This window comes from Dipodomys spectabilis, unplaced genomic scaffold (genome assembly GCF_019054845.1).
Source record: "Dipodomys spectabilis isolate Male_0828 unplaced genomic scaffold, ASM1905484v1 ptg000023l, whole genome shotgun sequence".
NCBI lineage: Eukaryota > Metazoa > Chordata > Mammalia > Rodentia > Heteromyidae > Dipodomys > Dipodomys spectabilis.
Window position 1 is genome coordinate 5,322,514 of NW_024870700.1, and position 22,321 is coordinate 5,344,834.

At 37.6% G+C, this 22,321-nt stretch overlaps 1 protein-coding gene across 3 annotated transcripts in view; it reads right to left on the minus strand.

Moving 5' to 3' along the window:
- The window catches only part of Ccdc15 (coiled-coil domain containing 15), a 48,211-nt gene that overhangs the window by 6,676 nt on the left and 19,214 nt on the right, over positions 1 to 22,321 (minus strand). For 2 of the 3 annotated variants that reach the window (XM_042674884.1, XM_042674887.1), the window contains 7 exons: positions 20,311 to 20,430; positions 18,301 to 18,861; positions 17,257 to 17,376; positions 16,467 to 16,589; positions 14,627 to 14,746; positions 10,133 to 10,225; positions 8,180 to 8,283 (listed from right to left, as the gene is read on the minus strand). In XM_042674884.1, the coding sequence (XP_042530818.1) occupies positions 8,180 to 8,283; positions 10,133 to 10,225; positions 14,627 to 14,746; positions 16,467 to 16,589; positions 17,257 to 17,376; positions 18,301 to 18,861; positions 20,311 to 20,430 (1,241 nt within the window). The remainder of the gene's footprint in view (positions 1 to 8,179; positions 8,284 to 10,132; positions 10,226 to 14,626; positions 14,747 to 16,466; positions 16,590 to 17,256; positions 17,377 to 18,300; positions 18,862 to 20,310; positions 20,431 to 22,321) is intronic. The other variant, XM_042674886.1, reaches the window with a different exon arrangement.

Consider the following 22,321-nt stretch of genomic DNA (forward strand, 5'->3'; position numbering starts at 1 on the left):
TGATGAAATGCAAAGAGTAAAATGAATAACAAAAAAGATAAACGCAAATTCATAATGTGTTAGCTCAAGTACTAAAAGAAGTAGCATAAACATTTGGTGGTGGTGGTGGTGGTCATGGGGCTTAGGTGCTATCCCTGAGCTCTTCAGCTCAAGGCTAGTGCTCTACCACTCAAGCCACAGTGCCACTTCTGATTTTTGAGTGGTTAATTGGAGAAAGTCTCACGGACTTTCCTGCCTAGACTGGCTTTGAACCAAGATCCTTAGATCTCCACCTCCTGAGTAGCTAGGATTACAGGCATGAGCCACTAGCTAGCATAAACAATTTTATATAAAGTTCTTACAAGAATTATTATCTCTACCAGTAAAACCTAAGCAAATATACAAGCATTGTTTTTCAAGGTATATCTTAGGTCTTGGTAACAGGACAGTTCCTAGAAATGATGGCTTCTACTCCATAGCTACTCCTCTCCTCACAAGGAAAAAATTATCTAGACTTTCTGTCTTTAGTTCCACACTTCCTTATCCACTCCAAAAGAGCTTTAAGATCATTCCACCAAACAGCTCTAAATCCACAATCCATTTAGCATATATATTCTCATAAGAACAATATTGTCCCTAAGGTGACAAAGAATTTTTAGATATTACAATAGTTTGTGACCCTCCAAAAAGCCAAAATACATTGAACAGAAACACATTATATCTATGTATTAAAACTGAGAGTGGGAGGCAAGTGTGGAAAAAAAAATGTTAAAAATGCTCCACAAAGGGAAAAATAGTGGGGCTAGGAAGGTGGCTCAGTGGTACAGCGCTTGCCTTGCATGCATGAGGCCCTGGGTTCGATTCCTCAGCACCACATAAACAAAAAGAAAGAAAAGAAAGCCCGAAGTGGTGCTGTGGCTCAAGTGGTAGAGCGCTAGCCTTGAGCTGAAGAGCTGAGGGACAGCACCCAGGCCCAGAGTTCAGGCCCCATGACCGGACCCAAAAAAAAAAAAAAAGGGAAAAATAGTGAAGGCTGAGACACACTGATGATCATTACTCACTTTCTTTCAAGTTGTACTCTGCACTCGCATAACTGACTATTCCTTCTTTCTTGAAATTTTCTTCTATCAGTCTCTGTAACAATCTGGACCAACCTTCTCTGCCTCCTTTGCAAGCCCATCTTGCAAAGTTCTAGATACTATACACTCTCCTCTTCTTACATTATACCCTCTCCCCAAGATACAGAATGTACGTCCCCTGTTATGTTACCATTACAACCACCTGTAATTCAGGAAGCTACATAAAGATCTATTACAAATCATGTCCCTATGATCGAAACCTACTTAACTTAGCTGTCCATTTGACATCTCCATTGGATGTATTTTCTTGTTGAATAATTACTTTCTAAACAAGCTTCTATTCTCTTCCAATGTCTTCAAGTCCTCTATGTAAACATGCCTTTTACTTATATACAACAGAAACTAAAGAGGTCAAAAATCAATATCAATACCTCTGTTTTCTCACAATGATGTGAATACTATTATAGCAGTTCTGCTGCTTATGCTAAAAGGTATTCTGAAACCAGCATCAGATTTTCAGCAAGAGAAGTAACAATGTAAGAGGTTGCAAATTGATGTATGAACTTAATATACTGGATGTGTGCAGAAATAAACAACAAGAAGACATCAATATTTACATTTTTAAGCATATCCTGGAAACACTGGAAAACTATGGTAAACAATATGAAAATATATTCTTAGTATATCAACAATAACACAGGAATTCTTGTCACTCAGTTCTCTTCTACATCATAAGGTCATACTTCATCCTTTACAAAATTAAACTAAAATAAAGACCTAAAACTCAACTGAGGGCTTTGACTCTTTGGAATCTTTCTTTCTGAGCCGTCACAGAAACTTGACACCACCATCATTTTTAAATAAAAAAAAATTTGCTTCTAAGAGAAAGAAACATTTATTTCAGAAGTGAAGTTAGAAAAAAATAACTTTTTAAGGAGGTGGATGAAATCTACCGCTCTGACACAACAGGATTAAGGTATAATCTAGCAGTCTAAATCTTTGCTCACTGATCTTATTTTCTGTTCAAACTCTTTCTCTGTCTACCAGACCCTGATGCCAGGTGATTTCAGTCCCTCAGTGATTTCAGAAATCACAAATAGTAAGAATGATCACAGACTTCCCTGCATGGGCTGGCTTTGAATCACAATCCTCAAATCTCAGTCTCCTGAGTAGCTAGGATTACAGGCATGATCCACTGGTGACCTGCAATCTGAGACTTATTTTTAAATTCCCCTTGACAGAACTCAGTTAACTTACTTAAAACAGCTTTTAAAGGTGCCTTTTACTCGTTGCTACCTTTGCATTATCTTACGTGACAGACCACACTACAGACTTTAAAAGGTAAGGTGATGGCGTCAAATGTAGATTTAAACCCCAGTTCTTCCATCTCTAAATGTGGACTTTATGTCAGACATATCGCTTAACATCCATAGGGCTCATTTTCTCTTCTTTAAAAGGAAAAGAATAACCAAATCTACATCATAAGTTACTGAAATGAGTGAATGGGCTAGTACCTCTAAAGCACTCAATATTATGCTCAGCACATTGTAAGCACTCAATGGATAGTAGTAGCATTGCTACCCTGTGGAATTGCTGTATGGATTAAATGAGATGTTATCAGCATAAAGCACTTGAAATATAGTAAATCCTAGATATTTATTTTTATTTTTATATTAATTTCATTCTCTTCTCTAAGTGTGCTACTTCATAGCCTGCTAACATTTAGTCTTACCTATTCCCAGAATGCCTCTAATGGGGCTAACTGTTTTCAGGGTAAAGTCCAACAACTTCCATTTTCTAACATACTAAGCTCTTTATGATCTTGTAGCTCACATCAAGCTTAGAAGTGTCATATTTTCTCATGAATAGCTTTTGCAATGTTCACTCTCTAATCTAATATTCCTGTCCACTCTTTCCCATCTTCTTTGTATTATACCATTCCTATTAACTCTTCAGTCCAGGAAGTCTTCCTTTTCCTTCTCTTATCTCAAACTTCCCAATTTGATTTCAAAATGTTTTCTGTGCTTCTGCATCATTCTTGTGCTTTGTCTGTCTTCTAATGGTAACAGGGGCAACTAACATTTATTGACCAAATGCTATATGCCAGATTCTTTGTCAAGCACATTTACAGATTAACTTACTTAATCCTCACAGCACCTTTATGACATATATAACATTATTATCCTTATTTTGTAAAGAGGACACTCATTTTATAAAGAGCAGCATAAGTTAACTTTCCCAAAGTCACACAAATAGTGGATAGTAAAGCTAGAACTTCCACATATCAAGTTCCTACCTACCTACTGTAGTCTTGTAACAGTATTAGGTATTATAATAATCCAATTGGTTATATGCTTCTCCATTCCTCAGTCAAATCTATCTAGTAGGTTCTTTTAAAACAAAGCTCAAGCCTTCTGTGACATACATCCCCTAAATCTAGCAAGTCTACAAATTAATACCAATTAGTAGAAGCTTAATAAATAGCTACTAAGTAAATAAAACCAAATCATTAATTCTTATACAACTGGTTGAGGTAGTTATCAAACTCATATTTACAAAACAGAAAAAAATGTTTATTTTAGAATGCTACTAACAGTTTTTGTCTCCAAATTCACTCACATAATCATTCATGCAAAGACAGTATAAATGGTTTAGCTTCTCCAAGAAGAAAAAGGCAAAAATAACTTCTAAGTATCTGCCAACTATCCACTAGATAGTTTCAAGTATTTTGTGCCATCTGTAAAGCAGAGACATTTTTTCTGAGATCAAGACTATAAATCCAAGAAAAGAAAAAAAACTAACCAGCAGGAAATGAGAATTAAGTAAAAGCCTAAAGCAAAAAACCTTTCAAAGAAGGTCAGCAGTAATGCTAAAGAAGACACTTCTCACGGCCTGTGCCACGTGGGAGGCATGCCATACAAAGATCTACATTAGACGTAAAATACCTATAGCAAGAGTGTATTGATTTCAGCTAAATGAACTGAACAAAATACATTTCCATTCTATCTTCAACCCAATGAGCTATAAAATGTTTATATATTGGCTCCACATAAATGAAAATTTTTTAATGCAGATTGGATCAAAATTTAGCTAAAAGATTAATATCCAAAATATACAAAGAGCTCTCTGCTAGTCCAAGACTCATCACCTTGATCTGGTCCAGAAGTTAACAAAAATCAAGAAGGCTTTATAGTTTAGTTAAAGCTTATTCTTTAGCTAGTTTGGCCATCTCCTTAGTAGTATGGTATTTTTCATTATTGTAAAGAAATGGATTTATAATGATATTTTCATGCATATATGTTTATGTAAGTACTTTCATCATATTCATCCCTAATTACACTTTCTCTCCTTGTGCACTCCTGCTGCTCCCCTACTCCTCCCAAATAGTACTCATTCTACTTTCATGTCTTAAAAATCTACCTTATATATATATGAGAGAAAACTTAACAGTATTTGTTTGTGTCTCTCTTTTAACACGTTGCCAGTCACCGGTCAGTTGTCAGCTTCAGAGCTGCATTTACTTTAGAGAAGCTTCCTTTCTTTGCATAATCACAGTTGCTGCTGGTCTGATCTGTGCATGGAGAAAGTCCCACTTGTTCTAGAGACACCCCCACCGCACGTGTGCACCCAGAGGAAACAAATGTCCAAGTCTAGAGGTTCCCAACAGTACGTTAGAGACTGGGGAAAACAAACAGTACACTGAGCTCTGTGCTACAGGAGAATGGAAGGAAACTAGCACTCTGCCAGCCTCAATGTTTTCCAGTTAAACCACCAATTAAACCACCTGTGGGAGGGAGGAGGCTGGGGAAACTGCATAACCTGCTCAGAGTTCTCTCTCAGCTGTCCCTCTCATCTGCAAGAGGTATACTATGGGTCTGAAGAGGCAATTCTGGAGGCCAACCAATCCACGGGCAATGGGCTTTGGCTTAACACTCTTAAGTCTCTGTGGTGATTCAGGGGAAATAGGGCTTCCCACCTCTTGCAACAGAGGAAGAGCACTGACTACTGTGCCCTCTACAACTTTCTCACAGTGGGTTTGTGTCTGAAGCATGCCTTCTCCATAACTACCTCTCATGATACATGAGAGGGTGGCCCAAGATTCCCCAACTTGTAATTGCTTCTTATTGTACTCCCTTACCCGAGATAGTATCTGGTAAACAGAAAACTAAGAACAATAGCTCTCGTGAGATACTGGACTGACAAAATGGCTATCGAGTATTGAACTGTCCCACCAAATTCCATAGACTAGTCTGAAAGCTTGTGAGAAGTGGCAGGTATTCTGCAGCTAGGACTGCCAATCTGTTGTCACCAGGGTTACCTGGCATGCCTTGTGATGTGGCTTCAGCTTCTCCTGTCCTCCCCAGGATCCAGGGTTGGTGCTCTTGTCTGTTTCCTACTTGTTTCTACATTGTCTCCTGTTTCTCAGTGCTTTTCAGCTGTCCTGTTCTGTCATTATTGATTAGTGATGCTCTTCCTGTCTTCCCTTTATAGTCCATCCTTTACTGCCCTGACTCATCTTATTCATGAAAGTCACATGGAAGAAGGTTCTAATCTGTCATTTTGTCCCAGAACCTAAAACCAACTGCGAAAAATTTTTGTGTGTGTACCAGTACTGAAGCTTGAATTCAGGGCTTCATGCTCTCATTTGACTTTTTTGCTATGGCTAGCACTCCACCCTGAAACACATGTCCGGTTCTGGCTTTTTACTGGTTAAATAGAGATAAGAATCTTGTGGGCTTTATGTTCCCAGTATACCTTTGAACCATGATCCTCAGATCTCAGCCTCAGGATTATAGGTATCAGTGGTTGGAAAATTTAAATTACTTTTGAACTCCTCTCTCTATGTGAAGCCTAACTGGCCATCAAGTTGCATAGATTCTATTTCTTAAAGTATTATAAATAAATCATTCTGTTGCCATCATCTCTCAATGCAATTACTCTAATAACCTCTTATCTCTACTCTGCCTTGCTTCTCTTCACACTGCCAGAGATCTTTGTAAAATACAAATCAGATCGTAAGACTTTTGCCTTAAGATTTTCAACACCTATATTACAGCCATGTGCCACTTCACTTTTACCAAAATTTAGCCACTAACTGTTTCAAAAATTCCTCAAACATAACCAATGTCTTCAACTACAGTGCTTTGACTATTTGGCAAATTCCAATTCATCAAGCTTGAGTATTACCTGATTTAAAAAGCCTCCTTAACTTTCATCTAGATGATCCTTGCCTCACTTTGAGTACTATATATATATTTTTTTATAATTTTTTCTCCCTCCTTGCTTGGTGCTCATTTTATCACCATCAACACCAACATTACTATCATCAAGGTGGGGATAATAACTTTTTTTATGATACTAGTACTAGGGCTTGAAATCACTCAAGACCTGGGCATTATCTCTTCACATTTTCACTCAAGGCTAGTGCTCTACTACTTGAGCCACAGACCTATTTCTAGCTTTTTAGTGGTTAATTGGAAATAAGAGTCCCTCAGATTTGTCTGTCCAGACTGGCCTTGAACCTCAGATCTCAGTCTCTTGAGTAAGCTAGGGCTGCAGATAGGCATGAGCCACTGGAAACTAGGTATTATAATCTTCATATTATAATTACAGATACTGAGACTTAAAGTTACATAACCAATGAGTGGTACATCCAAACTTAAGTCAATTTTATTCTTATCCATGCTATGAACAGCATTATCTTGCCACATATTCATAATACCACATATTCAAATTTTACATTCTTAGCATATAGTACAGTGCTTGCCAGATAAGAAGTTCTTAGTAAATGGGCTTTGCTACTGAAAAGTGAAAATAAAACAGACTCTATAGAAATACTGTTACTTCCTTTCACTCTCATTTGGATAATATTGGTTTCAAATGGAGCACTCATACTCCCTTACCCCAAAACATATTTATCCACCTAGGAAATACTGTCCATATCAAATGTTGGCAAGGATGTAGAGCAATAAGAATTCTCCCTTGTTCACACTGCAGTTAGCCATCAAAAAGCAGAGAAGTATGGCTCAAGTGGAAGAGCGCTAGCCATGAGCAGAAAAGCTAAGCAAGAATATAAAGGCCTGGAGTCAAGGCCCAGTCCTGCTCTTTCCTCCCTCAAAAGAAGTTTCATTCACATTTGGTGGGAATACAAAAATGGGTCACTTTGCACAATTTAGCTGTGCATCTAAAATTGGTCGAAAGCTAGACACAGTAGCTCATGCTTTTAAAAACAAAGGTGCTCAGGAAGTGAAGACCAAGAGGGTCATGATTCTAGGCAAGCCCAGGCAGAAGCTGGTGAAACTATCTCCATCAATAAAAAGCTGGGCATGGTGGTGCCTGCCTGTAATACAAACTATGTAAGAAGGGTAAATAGAAGGACTGGAGTATAGGCCAGCCAAAGCATAAATGCAAAACCTTATTGGAAAAATAACTAAAACAAAAAAGACTGAGTGTGTGGCTCAAGTGGTATAAAACTTTCCTACCAAACACAAGGCCCTGAGTTCAAATTCAATGCTGCATAAGTAAATAAATTTATTTTATTAGTCAACTAATTTTATTGGAACAACTAGTTGTTCACTACTTTCAATAAACTACCCAGATCAAAAAAAAAAAAAAAAAAAGTGTCTCACAGACTTTCCTGCCTGGGCTGGCTTTGAACCATGATCCTCAGATCTCAGCCTCCTGAGTAGCTAGGATTACAAGCCACAGGTGCTGTGCCTGTTAGACACTTATCTCCAATTAACCACCAGAAAACTGGAAGTAGCACTGTGGCTCAAGTGGTAGAGCTCTCACTTTGAGCTGAAGATTCAGCTCAGAGACAGCACCCAGGCCCAGAGTTCAAGCTCCATGACTGACAAAATAAGAATAAAAATAAAAAAATAACTTTCCAATATATGTCAGAAGATAAATCATATCCTAATTCCTTTTAAGTCCTCCTCTTTTCCCTTCCTTCCTTCTTCTTTCCCACCCCTCTTCCTTTTTTACTTTTTGAGACAAAATCAGCGCTATACATACACTCTATCACTAAGCCACACACCCAGTCAACACCTGATAACTTCTAAGACTTAGCCTCTAAACACAACTAGTAAATTAAGCCTCAGAATAAGAATCAAAGAACTTACTTTTCAATTTTTTTCTTTTGTTCTCTTTCTCTTTTTTGTTCCTTCACTTGCTCTCTCTCAATATCCATGAACAGTCTTCTGTATCTCAGATACTGCTTTTGGCGCTAAAAGCAAGAAGTAAAAATTAGTAAGATTCTGTTCTCAGAGAACTTCACAAGAAAAGAAGGTAATCTTACCATATAGACAAGAAAACTATATGATATAGAAGTAACATGGAGTTGAAACCCTTTTGTACAACTACTTAAAATTTTTAAAAAATTTGGGCTGGGAAGGTGGCTTGTCTTGCATGCCTGAGACCCTGTGTTCGATTCCTCAGCACCCCATAAGCAAAAAGAAAAAAACTGAAGTAGCGCTGTGGCTCAAGTGGTAGAGAGCTAGCCTTGAACTGAAGAGCTGAGGGACAGCGGCCAGGCCCAGAGTTCAGGCCCCACGACTGGACCTCCCCCCCCCAAAAAAAATTAAAAAATTTATGTGCATCTCATCATACAAAATAATATTTATCAAAATGAACTCCACATAATGGAAACAAGAGATTTTTTTCTTTGTTGCTGTTTTTGTTTCTTTTTTGTCTTGTTTGATTATTTATATAGTCTTTGGGAATATAAGAGTCACAGAAATGGAGGGAGAAAGGGTAAACAAATATAGCTGTGGTATCACTAGAAACTATGTTGAAAATGAACTATACAACTTATGGTAGGGACAGGAGGGACGAACTGGAAGAGAGCAAGGGAAGGGGTGACAATGTCCAAAAAGAAATGCATTCTTTTTTTTTTGGGTCCAGTCATGGGGCCTGAACTCTGGGCCTGGGCGCTGTCCCTCAGCTCTTCAGCTCAAGGCTAGCACTCTACCACTTGAGCCACAGCGCCACTTCTGGCTTTTTCTGCTTATGTGGTGCTGAGGAATAGAACCCAGGGCCTCTGGCATGCAAGGCATGCACTCTACCACTGAGCCACCTTCCCAGCCTCAGGAAATGTATTCTTTACCTGACTTATATAACTGTTAACCTCTCTGTATATCACCTTTATAATAACAATTTTTGAAAGTTTTTAAAGTATTTTTAAAGAAGAAACATGAAGCCTATCTCCCATGACTCAGGATAATAACACATATTTCCAAACACACAGATACAATAATAGGCTGAAAAAAGAAGCATTAATCTAGTATATAGTGCCTTGTCAATAGAACCTAAGGAAATGATCGTACTTGATATAGTAAGATATGGAACATATTTCCAAGTAGTAAATACCATAAAAATAGGGCAATGTTAAGAATGTAGGAGGAATTTTAAGACAGAACAATATTCATCCAACTTTCCAAAATTAGAATTATACTCTACACCTAGACTAACATGGCAGGGAGGAGAGCAGTAGGGCTGAAGTACATCACAGTATCACACTCATAAATGGAACAAGTACAATAAAAAGCAAGTGCTACTATACTATGTGTGACCTGTTCACACCTCTCGACTTATAAATTCTCTCTTAAGGACACAGCCTACTCCAAAGGCTAAAGTATATCTATATGCATACACTAGGACAGTATGAAGCTTTTTGGCAAAATTATTAAGTCAAATTTATAGTTCTCAATATTTGAAATGCATCCGAATCAGCACTGATAGTTTTTAAAAAGATAAATGCCTTAAACCTATTTTCAAATAGTAATTCAGTGTATCTGGCTTTCTCTAGGCATCTGTATTTTGAAAATTAAAAATAAGGCTCCACATCTAATTGGTGGATGGCCACTGTTAGAAATGGAAATTTAAACTAACTTGAAAAGGGAAACAAAAGGAGGTTATAAATGTTCATTTTCCCTCTGAATCAGTGACCAATTCATTACTGGCTGGAGAAATTCACTTGAATCAGTGTTCTTATTTCACATCTATGTAGCTTAAGTCCTAAGACCTTGTAGAGAAGTTATTAGCTCTAACTTCACATGTACCATATTATTATATACCTCTTTCTTGTCTTCTTCTTGATCTACTCCAGACTGAAATGCCAGTGGAACTTGGAATTCAGTGCTCAATCCTGACTGATCTTCATCAGAAACCTGTCAGAAAGTCCAGTCACACAAAGTAGCAAAATTACCACAAGCTAGCCCTGTGAATCCTCTCGATTTTTTTATCTATTGATTCTATTTTCCGACAACTTTGAAGTCAACTAGATAAACAAAAAACATATAAAATAAAAGCAAAATAGATAAAAACAGGCAATTTCAGAAGGAATTACACTGACCACAAACATGAAAAAGAAACCCATAAAATGAGAAGACATTTGCATCTATCTGGAGATACACTATCTATATACATATACACACATATATATGGAGATATATACATACACACATAGACAGAGATATATTATATATATACACACATATACACAGCCTGTACATAGAAAATACTAAGAAATTCCATAACTCAATAACCAAAATACAAACAAGCCAATTTCTAAATGGACAAAGAATTAAAAAAACATACCCATAGCTTCAAGAAAATACTAAATAGAAAAATATAGCCAGCACTTCACACCTACTTTGATAGAAAATAATTTAAAATAAAGATATGGTGTCTGGGGTTAGAGCTCAATGCCAGTGTGTTTGCCTGGCAAGAGTAAGGCCCTAGGTTCAATTCTCAGTCCTTTAAATGACAAGCGTTAGTAAGGAAGTGGGAAATTTAAACTTTTGTACTTTGCTAGTAGGACTGAAAATGTTGCAGCCACTTTGGAAATTAATTTGTTAGTTCCTCCAAACACAGAATGAACATACATCCCAGCAATTCCACTGAGATACACACTTAAGAGAAATGAAAAAGATGTTCACAGAAAAACTTACAAATGTGCATAACATTATTTCTAACAGCCAAGATTCAGAAATAAGCCAAGTATCCCTCAATTAATGAGTGGTTGAATAACATGTGCTGCATAAAATGGGATTATTTGTAGGAATGAAACCCCTCTATACGTTATCATCAATGAACTTTAAGAACACTATACTAAGTAAAGAAGTCACAAAAAGGGCTGGGAAGGTGGCTCAGTGGTAGAGCGCTTGCCTTGCATGCCTGAGGCCCTGTGTTCGATTCCTCAGCACCACATAAGCAAAAAGAAAAAAAACCAAAGTGACGCTGTGTCTCAAGTGGTAGAGCGCTAGCCTTGAGCTGAAGAGCTGAGGGACAGCGCCTAGGCCCAGAGTTCAGGCCCTACGACCAGACCCAAAACAAACAAACAAAAAAACAAACAAACAAACAAAAAAGGAGTCATGGGCTGGGAAGGTGGCTCAGTGGTAGAGTGCTTGCCTTGCATGCATGAGGCCCTGGGTTCGATTCCTCAGCACCACATAAGCAGAAAAAGCCAGAAGTGGCGCTGTGGCTCAAGTGGTAGAGTGCTAGCCTTGAGCTGAAGAGCTGAGGGACAGCGCCCAGGCCCAGAGCTCCGGCCCCATGACTGGCACAAAAAAAAAAAAAAAGAAGTCACAAAAAGCCTTAGACTCCATGATCTGATTTATATGACATGATTAGATTAGGAAAATCTAAGTTGAATAAGGCAATATATTCTACCTTGTTATTTCAGCTTAAACCGGTCTCTTTGAGCTTATTTAGTACCACATTTCTTACACAGTTCTGTTAGTAATACCACTATTTTAAATGGCTCATTGAACAGATATATTACCTACTATTCCTGAATACACAAATGCTGTGATGTTACCTGTTGATTCAATCATTGACACATATAAAAAAAAGGATGTGATAAGACAGAAAATGTATATATTAAGATAAGCTTCACTCAGACATGAGTTACAATACTGCTAAGTGAGAGATCAATGGTAATGGATCTCTCTTTCTGTAGTACTAATGATCAAACCCAGAACCTTTCAAGTGAAAGAAGTCAATTCCTGAGGTATCCCATGTTCAAACTATATATAAATAATTATTTGTCTTTTAAAACAGAAATATCCATAAAATAAAGTTGTTTATTAATTATTTGACAAAAAAGTTATGGAAAAGAAAACCCTAAAGAAGTACTTTACAAGTAATAAATTCTGCTGGGTGCTGGTGGCTCACACTTGAAATCTTAGTTACTCAGGAGGCTGAGATCTGAGGGATCATTGTTCAAAGCCAGCCCAAGCAGGAAAAGTCCATGAGACTCTTATCTCCAATAAATCACAGAAAAGGCTGGAAATGGCACTGTAGCTCAAGTGATAGAGCGTTAGCCTTAAGCAAAAGGAACTAAGGGACAGAGCCCAGGTCCAGAGTTCAAGCCCAGGACCGGCAAAAAATAAAAATAAACAATGTAACTCTCATATAATCTATCAATTCCACCAAAAGGAATTTAAAGCTGAGACTGGAACAAGTATTAACTCCTAGGACTACCAAGTATGCTCATTAAAGCTGATGCATGGGTTAGCTTGCTCCTAACAGGAGTGTGGGTGTGGTGTGGTGTGTGTGTGTGTGTGTGTGTGTGTGTGTGTGTGTGTTTGGTTTGGTTTTACCAGGCCTGGGGCTTGAATTCAGGGTCTCAGCTGGCTTTTTCAGTTTATGTGGTACTGAGGAATTGAACACAGGGCTTCATGCATACTAGGCAAGCACTCTACCACTAAGGCACATTCCCAGCCCTGTTTTCTACTTTTATGTTTTATCTCACTTTCCTATGTCTCACTTCCCAAATAATTAGCCAATAAAGTCAGCCTTGTCTGAAAATAGTAAGGTAAACATCACAGAGTAGTACTAGTCATACTATCTCCTGGTTAGTAACTTCGACCTACTGACATGTTGCCAATAAATCTCTTTCTTCTTTCATTACTCTATTTCTTGAGTTATTGACTTCTCAGGCAACAGCAGAACTGGACATTTCATGGTTACATACCCAAGTTCATTACATTGTTATGTGTAACAAACAGGAGGTGAAAACAATCCAAGTGTCCATCAGTGGAAGAGTGGAGAAGCAAAATGCAGTATATGTACACATGGAATATTATTCAGGTTAAAAAGGAAATACTGTCCGATATAATAGCAGTATGATGAAACAAGATAGGCACAAAAGGATAAATACTGCATGATTCCACTTTATGAGATATTTAGAGTAATCCAACTCATGGGGACAGAAAATAGAATGGTGGTTTCTAGGAGCTGAGGGAAGGAGAAATGGAAATAATTGTTTATGGGCATAGAGGTTCAGCTTTACAAGATGAAAAAGTTCTGTAGACAGATGGTAGTGATGGTTGTGTAACAATGTGAATGCATTTAATGCCAATGTTTTGTACACTTGAAGATGGTTAAAATGAGCTAGATGTGGTGGTACATGCCAATAATCTTAACACTCAGGAGGCTTGATGAAGAGGATCATGAATTCAAGCATGGCTCACACCTGTAATCCTAGCTACCCAGGAGCCTGAGATCTGAGGATCCCAGTTCGAAGCTAGCCTGGGCAGGAAAGTCTGTAAGACTCTTATCTCCAATTAACCACAAGAAAACCAGAAGTAGAGCTGTGGCTCAAAGTGGTAGAGTGCTAGCCTTGAGCAGAAAAGTTCAGGAATAGTGACCAAGCCCTGAGTTCAAGCCCCATGACCGACAATAAACAAACAAACAAATATGAAATCATAAAGTGGTAAGTTTCATGTTAGGTATATTTTTACCATACTTTTTTAAGCATGTACCTACATTCACATGTAAATAAATGCTTATAAGGAGACAAAAAGAATACATTCATCTCTTGACAGTGATTAACTTTGAAGAGATTTCCTTCCTTTTTGTGCTGATTTGTATTTTGTTTTTAGACAAGCTCTCACTAACTTTGCCCAGGCTGACCTTTAACTTGAGATCCTTCTGTCTCTACCTGCTGAGTAACTGGCATTATAAGTGTGTACCAACATGCCCAGATGACTTCGGAATATTGCTAAGAGGAAAGAGCTAAGAAGATGAAAGTGGTGAAAGATATATTTATAACAAAGGATAATTAATAGAGCAAGGATATAAGGGGTTGGGGGGAAGATGACAAAGGAGTCCAGAATGTAGTCCCAAAACCAAACAACTCTTCCTCTGAAATAGAATAGGGAATAATGTAAAAAAGAAAAAAAAGGAGTTGGGAATGTGGCTCAGTGGTAGAGTGCTTGCCTAGCATACATAGGCCCTGGGTTTGATTCCTCAGTGCCACATAAACAGAAAAAGCTAGTAGTGGCACTGTGCCTCAAGTAGTAGAGTGCTAGCCTTGAGTCAAAGAAGCTCAGGGACAGTGTCCAGGCCCTGAGTTCAAGCCCCAGGACAGGCAAAAAAAAAAAAAAAAAAAAAGATAAATGGTTACAGCTTGTATTTTCTTTACAAAAGGCTGAGAGTGTGGAGGTACAGCAAGAAGCTTAAAGAGTATTCAAGGCTAAGACTAGTCAGTGTCGGATAATGACAATCCTTCATAAATGGCTCAATTTCAAAGAGTTCAATCCAGTTACTTTGTATTGCCCTACCTGTCGTCTTCTGCAGGTATTTCTCTGATGCCTATATGGAAGATGCTGATGACCCTCCAGAGGGAAATCCTGACGTCTTTCAGCTGTCCCAACAGACAGCTTGTGCCTAAAGTATGGGCTCTAAAAGACACAACAGCACTTATCAAATGTGAGTAGTGAAATTAATTGAGAAAATACCATGGCTTCACTAATAGGCCTGAAGGAATCTAAATAGGTCAGAATATTCTGATATATTATGGCATAAAAGTAGACATACTTCTTGTTACTCTTATGGATCACAACTGCATAAAACAATCTTAAATTTCATCTATAAAGCAAAAAATAGTATTATCTGCCAGGGTTATTGTGGAAGTTAAAATAACACATACAAACTTATAAACCATTATGGCTATGGTAGGTACATCATAAAATAAGCAATTATTTCAGATAATAACATCACTAATATTAATAAGAGATAATACTATCATCATCTCTGTGAACATCTCACACAGCTCTGACAAGCTGAGCCCAAACTCTTATAATTCTTTTTTATGCTGCTAACTCTTTACTGTACTCTGCTCTACTTGCTCTCTGGCAGAGCCTGGATCCTGGAATTCATGTAAACCATATTCTGGCACTCTGGAAATAACTTCTTTTTCCATCAGTCATCTGTCACATCACATCATGCCTGTATTCCTGTGCTAAAAGACATATAGATGTTGATATAAATCATCTAAGCAGGAGCATTACACCTGCAGCAATACAAAAAGCTTCAGTGGAGAGGGCTGAAGTGGTATCAGTAAGAATGGTTGATATATCACAAAACATTATATTTTTCCCCATTATTAAAGGTTGCCCTATCAATGTTGAGCAGAAACCTAAGCAGTTTTTTCTCTGTTCCCTACTCTTCGCTATTATCAGGCTCTATTTATTCTATGAGAGAAGCTAAGTCTCAAATGTTAGGTAAAATGTCTTGATAGCGCTCCAGAGGCAAGTCTTCTTGCAGTCTCCTGTTTGTCCAAAGATGAAGGCTGTTTGCCATACTTGTTCTATAGAAATATAAAATAGGCAACAGTCTAAACATGATGGGCTAATCACAATACCACAGAATTCAGTGACAATACTAAAGTAATGATACAAGGTAAGAATAGAACACAGCTAGAGAGATGTGTGTGTGTGTGATTTGTGCATGTATTTGTGCTTAACATATAATTTTTAAACAAAGATTGTACTCTGAATCACCAAGTACACCCATTCAATTTCAATAATTGCCAACATTTTTCTCTCCCTCTCCCTTTCTCCCTTCCTCTTTCTCTCTCCCCACACCTTGCTCTTCCTCTCTCTTTCCCTCTCTCTCTTGCTTTCTTTTTCTCCCTCCCTTCCTTCCTCTTCTTCTCTCTCCCCTCCAACTTTTTCCAAGAGTTTAAATCAAATATGGATTATTCTGGTACATGTGAAACAACTGAAGATATTTTACTCTTAGCCTAATTGTGGAGGTCTACAAAGTCTACAGAGTACACATACAAGCTAGCTGATACATTAAGTCCAAGAATAAGTAGTCTTGTTTCTCTCTGTTTTAAAAAGTATATAGCCAGGTACTAGTAGCTCATGCCTGCAATCCTACTTAGGAGGCTGAGATCTGAAGATCATAGTTTGAAGCCAGCTATGGCAAAAAAGTCCATGGAACTTTTATCCTCAATTACCAACCAAAAAAGCTGGAAGTGGAGCTGTAGCACAAGTAGAAGAGTACCAATCTTGAGTGAAAAAGCTAAGGGACAATGCCCAAGACCTGAGTTTAAGAATCCAGTACCAGTACCAAAAAAAAAAGTATATATCCCTCCTTCTCTAGATGCTACTCTACCTCTTCTCTAGAGGAGACTTGGTCCTGGATTTTAGGTGGAACATACTGATGATACTCCGGAAGCAAGTCTTCCCCCTCTCTTTTGTCTCTCATAAAAGATGAGGGTTGTTGGAGAAATATGTTCTAAGAGAATGACAAGAATAGAAAGAAAATAAAACAAGGGTAATATGCTACTCCTTAGGTTTCAGTGAAAACTTTAGGGAAATAATATCAGGAAGAATATTTGATGTTTTATCATCAGTGAGGATGTTTTACTTTCAATCCAACCTTGTAGACTTTAATTCTAGATCCTATATTATTCATGTAAGGAAACTATGTTTGTGGAAAATACTGTGACTAATCCTTATCAACTAGTTTAATGTTATCAGTCTTTAGATAGAAGAAATGATTTGATTTATATGGTTCACTAGACTAGAGTCTCTTGTACTATAAGGTGCAAGGTAGAAGGAACCGGACAGAAGAAGTGAATCTAATTAAGGTATATAGTATGAACAAATGGATATGTCAGAATGAGATCTCCTTGTACAATTATTTTTGTCAAATAAAAAGTAAATGTGTGTGTGGGGTGGGGAGAACAAACAGCCCATCAGGAACTGAAATGCAAACACTCTGCCCATCCTTCTCAAAGCAAGGGCACTGTTCTAATAGGATTTAGCAATACTAGTTTAGTAATGTGGGAAGTAATCAAAAATAATATATGCTTAGATTAGCTTCAAAGTTCTGATTCTATTCCTTGTATACTAATATTCAGATACTTTATTTCCCATTTCTTTATCTCTTTCTGCTCTACCTGGTCTCCTATGAAGTCCTGGAACCTGAATTTAGATGGCAGATACTGATGATCCACAGAAGGGACTTCTCTCCCTTTTTCATCTGTCCTATCAGAGAATGGCTCCTGAAAGCGTACTTTCTGAAAGAGAAAAAAACACAACTATATATTGTTTAATAGGAATAATAGTATAGCAGTAATTTTCGAGGATTTGTTGGGAGTCTTAAGAGTGAATGATAAAATATTATGAATAAAACTGAAAAACATACTTCTCGTAATAGAGAATAATCTTTGCAAGCTCCAAACTGAACCCTAAACCATTTAGTTCCTGCTGGTTTCTGTCATGTTTCTGTTCTAGCTTATCCCTGGGAGGCCTGATGATGCCTGCATAGAAAATCCCAGTGGACATGCAGAGGAGGCTCCTCTCTCCCTCATCTACTTATCAAAATTGATGCTGGCTGCTTTAAATTTACATTCTAAAACAGAATAAACAAAAAATATGAACAGTTCAGTGAATGGGAAAAGCGGGGGAGAACAAAGAAAGGGGTGACATTGGCCAAGAAGCATGTACAACTACTTAATAATAATAATTTTAAAAAGAATGATAATTTAGATATAGACTTAAGGTCAGAGTGTAACTGGATAATTTTTGGAGTAAAACAAAAATTATTTCCTTCCTACAAAAGCACAATTATATCAAATTTACTTCCTATTTACTTCTTCTGTCTACTGTATCTCTGGTAGAGAGCTGGCCTCAGAAGCTGAATAAACTTTGAGAATACTGTGGGCCACTCCTTTATCCATTTTTCACCTGCCAAAGCAGATGATGGCTGCCAGAAACATTTTCTTAATTAGTAAGATTTTAAAAACAATAAATTATCTAGATTTATCTAGATAGGAGTAATACTGGAACACTTGTTATGAACCCTGAAGTTTTGGGAAACCAATCAGGAAATCCTTAATTACCTCCTACAAATCTCTAAGTCAGTGGCAATATAATGCTTCCAAGTCCCATACCAAACCCGATTACTTCTTGGTGTTAAATTTTTTTCAACTTGATTTTACCTGATTTTTAGATTGAAAATCATGCTCCTGATATTGGTGTAGAATATTCTGATCTTTGAGGAGAAAATCTTGGACTTCACATTTGGGTAGAATATTCTGGTCTGTAGAGAGAAAATCCTGGTTCTGATATTTAGATGGAATACTCTGGCTTTTGGGAAGAACACACTGGTCTTTGAGTAGAAAATCCTGGTCTGTTTGGTCTATTTGACTTTTGGGGAGGATATGACAATTTCTAGGTAGAAAATTCTGGTCCTGATATTTAGGTAAAATATTCTGGTCTTCATGGAGAACACAGTGGTCTTTGGGTATAGAGTGCTGGTGATGACAACTGGAGAGCAAATCTTGGACAACCATCTCAATATTCCCATCTTCTAGCTCAGTACTCACAGTTTCTGTTTTCATAACCTTTCCTTCTGGCCCAGTGGCCTGAGAATCTGGCTCGATGCTTGGAGATTTGAGCTTTACACTTTGAATTTCTGCTGAATAATTCCGAGTTTCTGAGAGATCACCTTGAGCTTCTGGAAGACAATCTTGAGCTTCTGTCAGAATATCCTGAAGGCCCTGAAAGTACAACTGTTTTTGTTATCCTCTTCCATCAGAACAAATAGTGGATTTTTGAATTTTACTTTCTAAAATTAAGCACCAGATACAAAATATTAATAACAAAAATTTAGATTTTTCTTTTTTCTTTTCTCTTTTTTTATGGCCAAGATGATGTACAGAGGGGTTAGTTACATAAGAAAGGTAATAAGTACAGTTCTTGTCCCCTCATTTTTCTCCTACTTTCCCTCCCCCCAACCTCCCTCAAGTTGTACAGATCATTTCCAACTTATTGTCTTGTGAATATTGCATTGGTTCCCCCCTTGTCCTTTGTCTCACCATTTTGTTGTTCCCTTTCCCTTCCCTAATTCAAATAAATGTATATACAATACCAGGCTACCAAAATCAAATATGGTCACAACAAGGGATATACCACTGGGAGAAGAATATACAAAAGAAACAAGAAATAACATGGTACATAAAAACAACAACAATGAAGGAAAACCTCGTGTCCAAGTCTTGGAGTTCGTTTTGCTTAGCATCTTCTTATATGGTCATATATACATAGCTATTGTTCTGCTCATCTGCTATGATTATCCTAGCCGTATACTAAGGGAAACCATGGGACTTATGTTTCTTTGGATCTGGCTTATTTCACTAGCCATACAAGGACTTCATATCTAAAATATACTTAGAACTCAAAAAATTAAATCCCCCAAAAACAAATCTTCAAAGAAACAACCACCTCATTAATAAGTAGGCTAAAGACTTAAAGAGATTTCTCTGAAGAGGAAATAAGAATGGCCAATAGACACATGAAGAAATGCTCAACATCTCTGGTCATAAAAGAAATAAAATCAAAACAACACTGAGATTCCATCTCACCCAAGTTAGAATGGCTATAATCAATAAAGCTAATAACAAGAGATGCCAGAAGGGAATGCTACTGCATTGTTGGTGGGAGTGTAAACTTGTTCCACCACTCAGGAAAGCAGTATGGAGGTTCCTCAAAAGACTACACATAGAACTCCCCTATGACCCAGCAATCCCACTTCTGGCCATTTACCCAAATAACCACAAACAAAGCCATACTAAGCTCCCAGCACAACTATATTTACTGCAGCATTATTCACCATAGCTAAGATTTGAAACCAACCCAGATGCCCCTCAGTAGATGAATGGATCAAGAAAATGTGGAATATATACATAATATATATATATATATGCACACACACACATATATATATATTTACACACATACACACACACACACACGCACACACACACAATGGAATTCTATGCTTCCATCAGAAAGAATGACACCGCACCATTTGTAAGGAAATGGGAAGACTTGGAAAATTTAGATTTTTCAGTGAGATTACTGAGGTAAAATGTGAATTCATGATTTTTGCCCAACCTCTGCAAGTCTAAACTTAGTCTAAATTACAATTAGTATACTTACTGCTTTACCTGAGCTCTGCTGAAAGACTTCTCTTTATCTTCAGAAAGGAGATCTTGCTGGTTTCCACAAATCAAAGCTCTCTGTTTCTCATCTGTCATATCAGAAGAAATGTCCTCATGGTCAGATTCCTAAAGAAAGAGCAAACAAAAACAATTAAGAATTTTTTAATACACTAAAGGTAGCTATTACTGGCAGAAATTAAAATCAAAATCCTATGTTTCAGGATACTGCTAACATGGTTTTAGTGGGACAGCATATTCAAGCTGCATGAAATGCTTATGACACAAAACTATACATATAAAACTATAAAATATTGTTGAAAAGTTAAAGATCTAAATACACAGAAAGACATCCCATATTTATGGACAGGGATTGTAACCACATCAATACTGGTGGATGTTCTGGTGCATGCCCGCAGTCCCAATCCTTGGTAGGCTGAAGTACAAATCCCAGAGCTCAAAACCAGCCTGGACAACGTAGAGACCTCATCTCAATTTAAAAAAGCTTATTTCGCCAGGCGACAGTGGCTCACACCTGTAATCTTAGCTACTCAGGAGGCTGAGATCTGAGGATCGTGGTTCAAAGCCAGCCCGGGCAGCAAAGACTGTGAGACTACTATCTCCAATAAACCAATAGAAAACCAGAAGTGGCACTATGGCTAAAGTGGCAGAGCGCTCGCCTTGAGCTGAAGAGCTGAGGGAAAGCACCCAGACCCAGAATTCAAGCCCTACAACCGACCATAAAAAAAAAACTTATTTCAAGTAGAGGAAAAATGAAGGAGGGGGTAACAATGCTCAACAGGAAATGTCATTACCTTATTTATGTAACTGTAACCCCTCTGTACACTATCTTTACAAGAAAAAAAAGAAAAGCATATTTCAAAATTGATATATTGAGTCAAATATTTCTTTCAAAATGTTAAGTGACTTTTTTTAAGAAATAACTAAAAGCAAATTGTAAAATTCATATGGAAATACAAGACACTCTTAATAGCAGAATATGCTCAAAGAAGAATAAAGTTGGAGGCTTTAAAACCTACCATAAAGCTGTATTAATCAAGACAGTGTGACACTGGCATGTGAATACACATATAATACAGAACTGAGGATCAGAAACAAACCTTATATTCATAGGCAGTTGATTTTGAAAAGGATGCAAAGATAATCTAATGGTGAAGAATAATATTGTCTACAATCATTGTTAAGACAATTGGATATCAACATGCAGACCATTTCTTACACTATACATAAAAACAAACTCAAATGGCTTACATACCTAAAAGTATAGGCTAAAACTATAAAATTCTTGGAACACAAAAGAATGATACTTCCTGACCTTGGATTAAGAAATGGTTGGGGGGAGGGAAGGGCTGGGAAGGTGGCTCATCGGTAGAATGCTTGCCTTGCATGCATGAGGCCCTGGGTTCAATTCTTCATAAGCAGAAAAAGCTGAACTGGTGCTATGGCTCAAGTGGCAGAGCACTAATCTTGAGCTGAAGAGCTGAGGGACAGTGCTCAGACCCAGAGTTTAGGCCTCATAAGACAAAAAAAAAAAGGTTAGATACTATACTTAAAGCATAAAGAACAAAAGGGAAAAAAAGAACTGGAGGGCTGGGAATGTGGCTCAGTGGTAAAGTACTTGCCTCACATGCATGAGGCCCTGGGTTCGATTCCTCAGCACCACCTAAGTAGAAAAAGCTGGAAGTGGTGCTGTAGCTCTAGTGGTAGAGCACTATCCTTGAACTAAAGAGCTGAGAGACAGTGCCAGGCCCAGAGTTCAAGCCCCACAACCGACCAAAAAAAGAAGAACTGGATTAGACTACAATTAAAATAAAAATTTGTCCTGCAAGTGATGTATTAACCAAGTGAAATAACAACCCACAGAAACATTTATAATAAGGGATTTATAAGTAAAGTATAAAAAGGATACTTAAAACTTGGTAATAAAAGCCAGGCACCATGGGGCTGGAAATGTGGCTTAGTGGTAGAGTGCTTACCTAGCATGAAGAAGCCCTGGGCT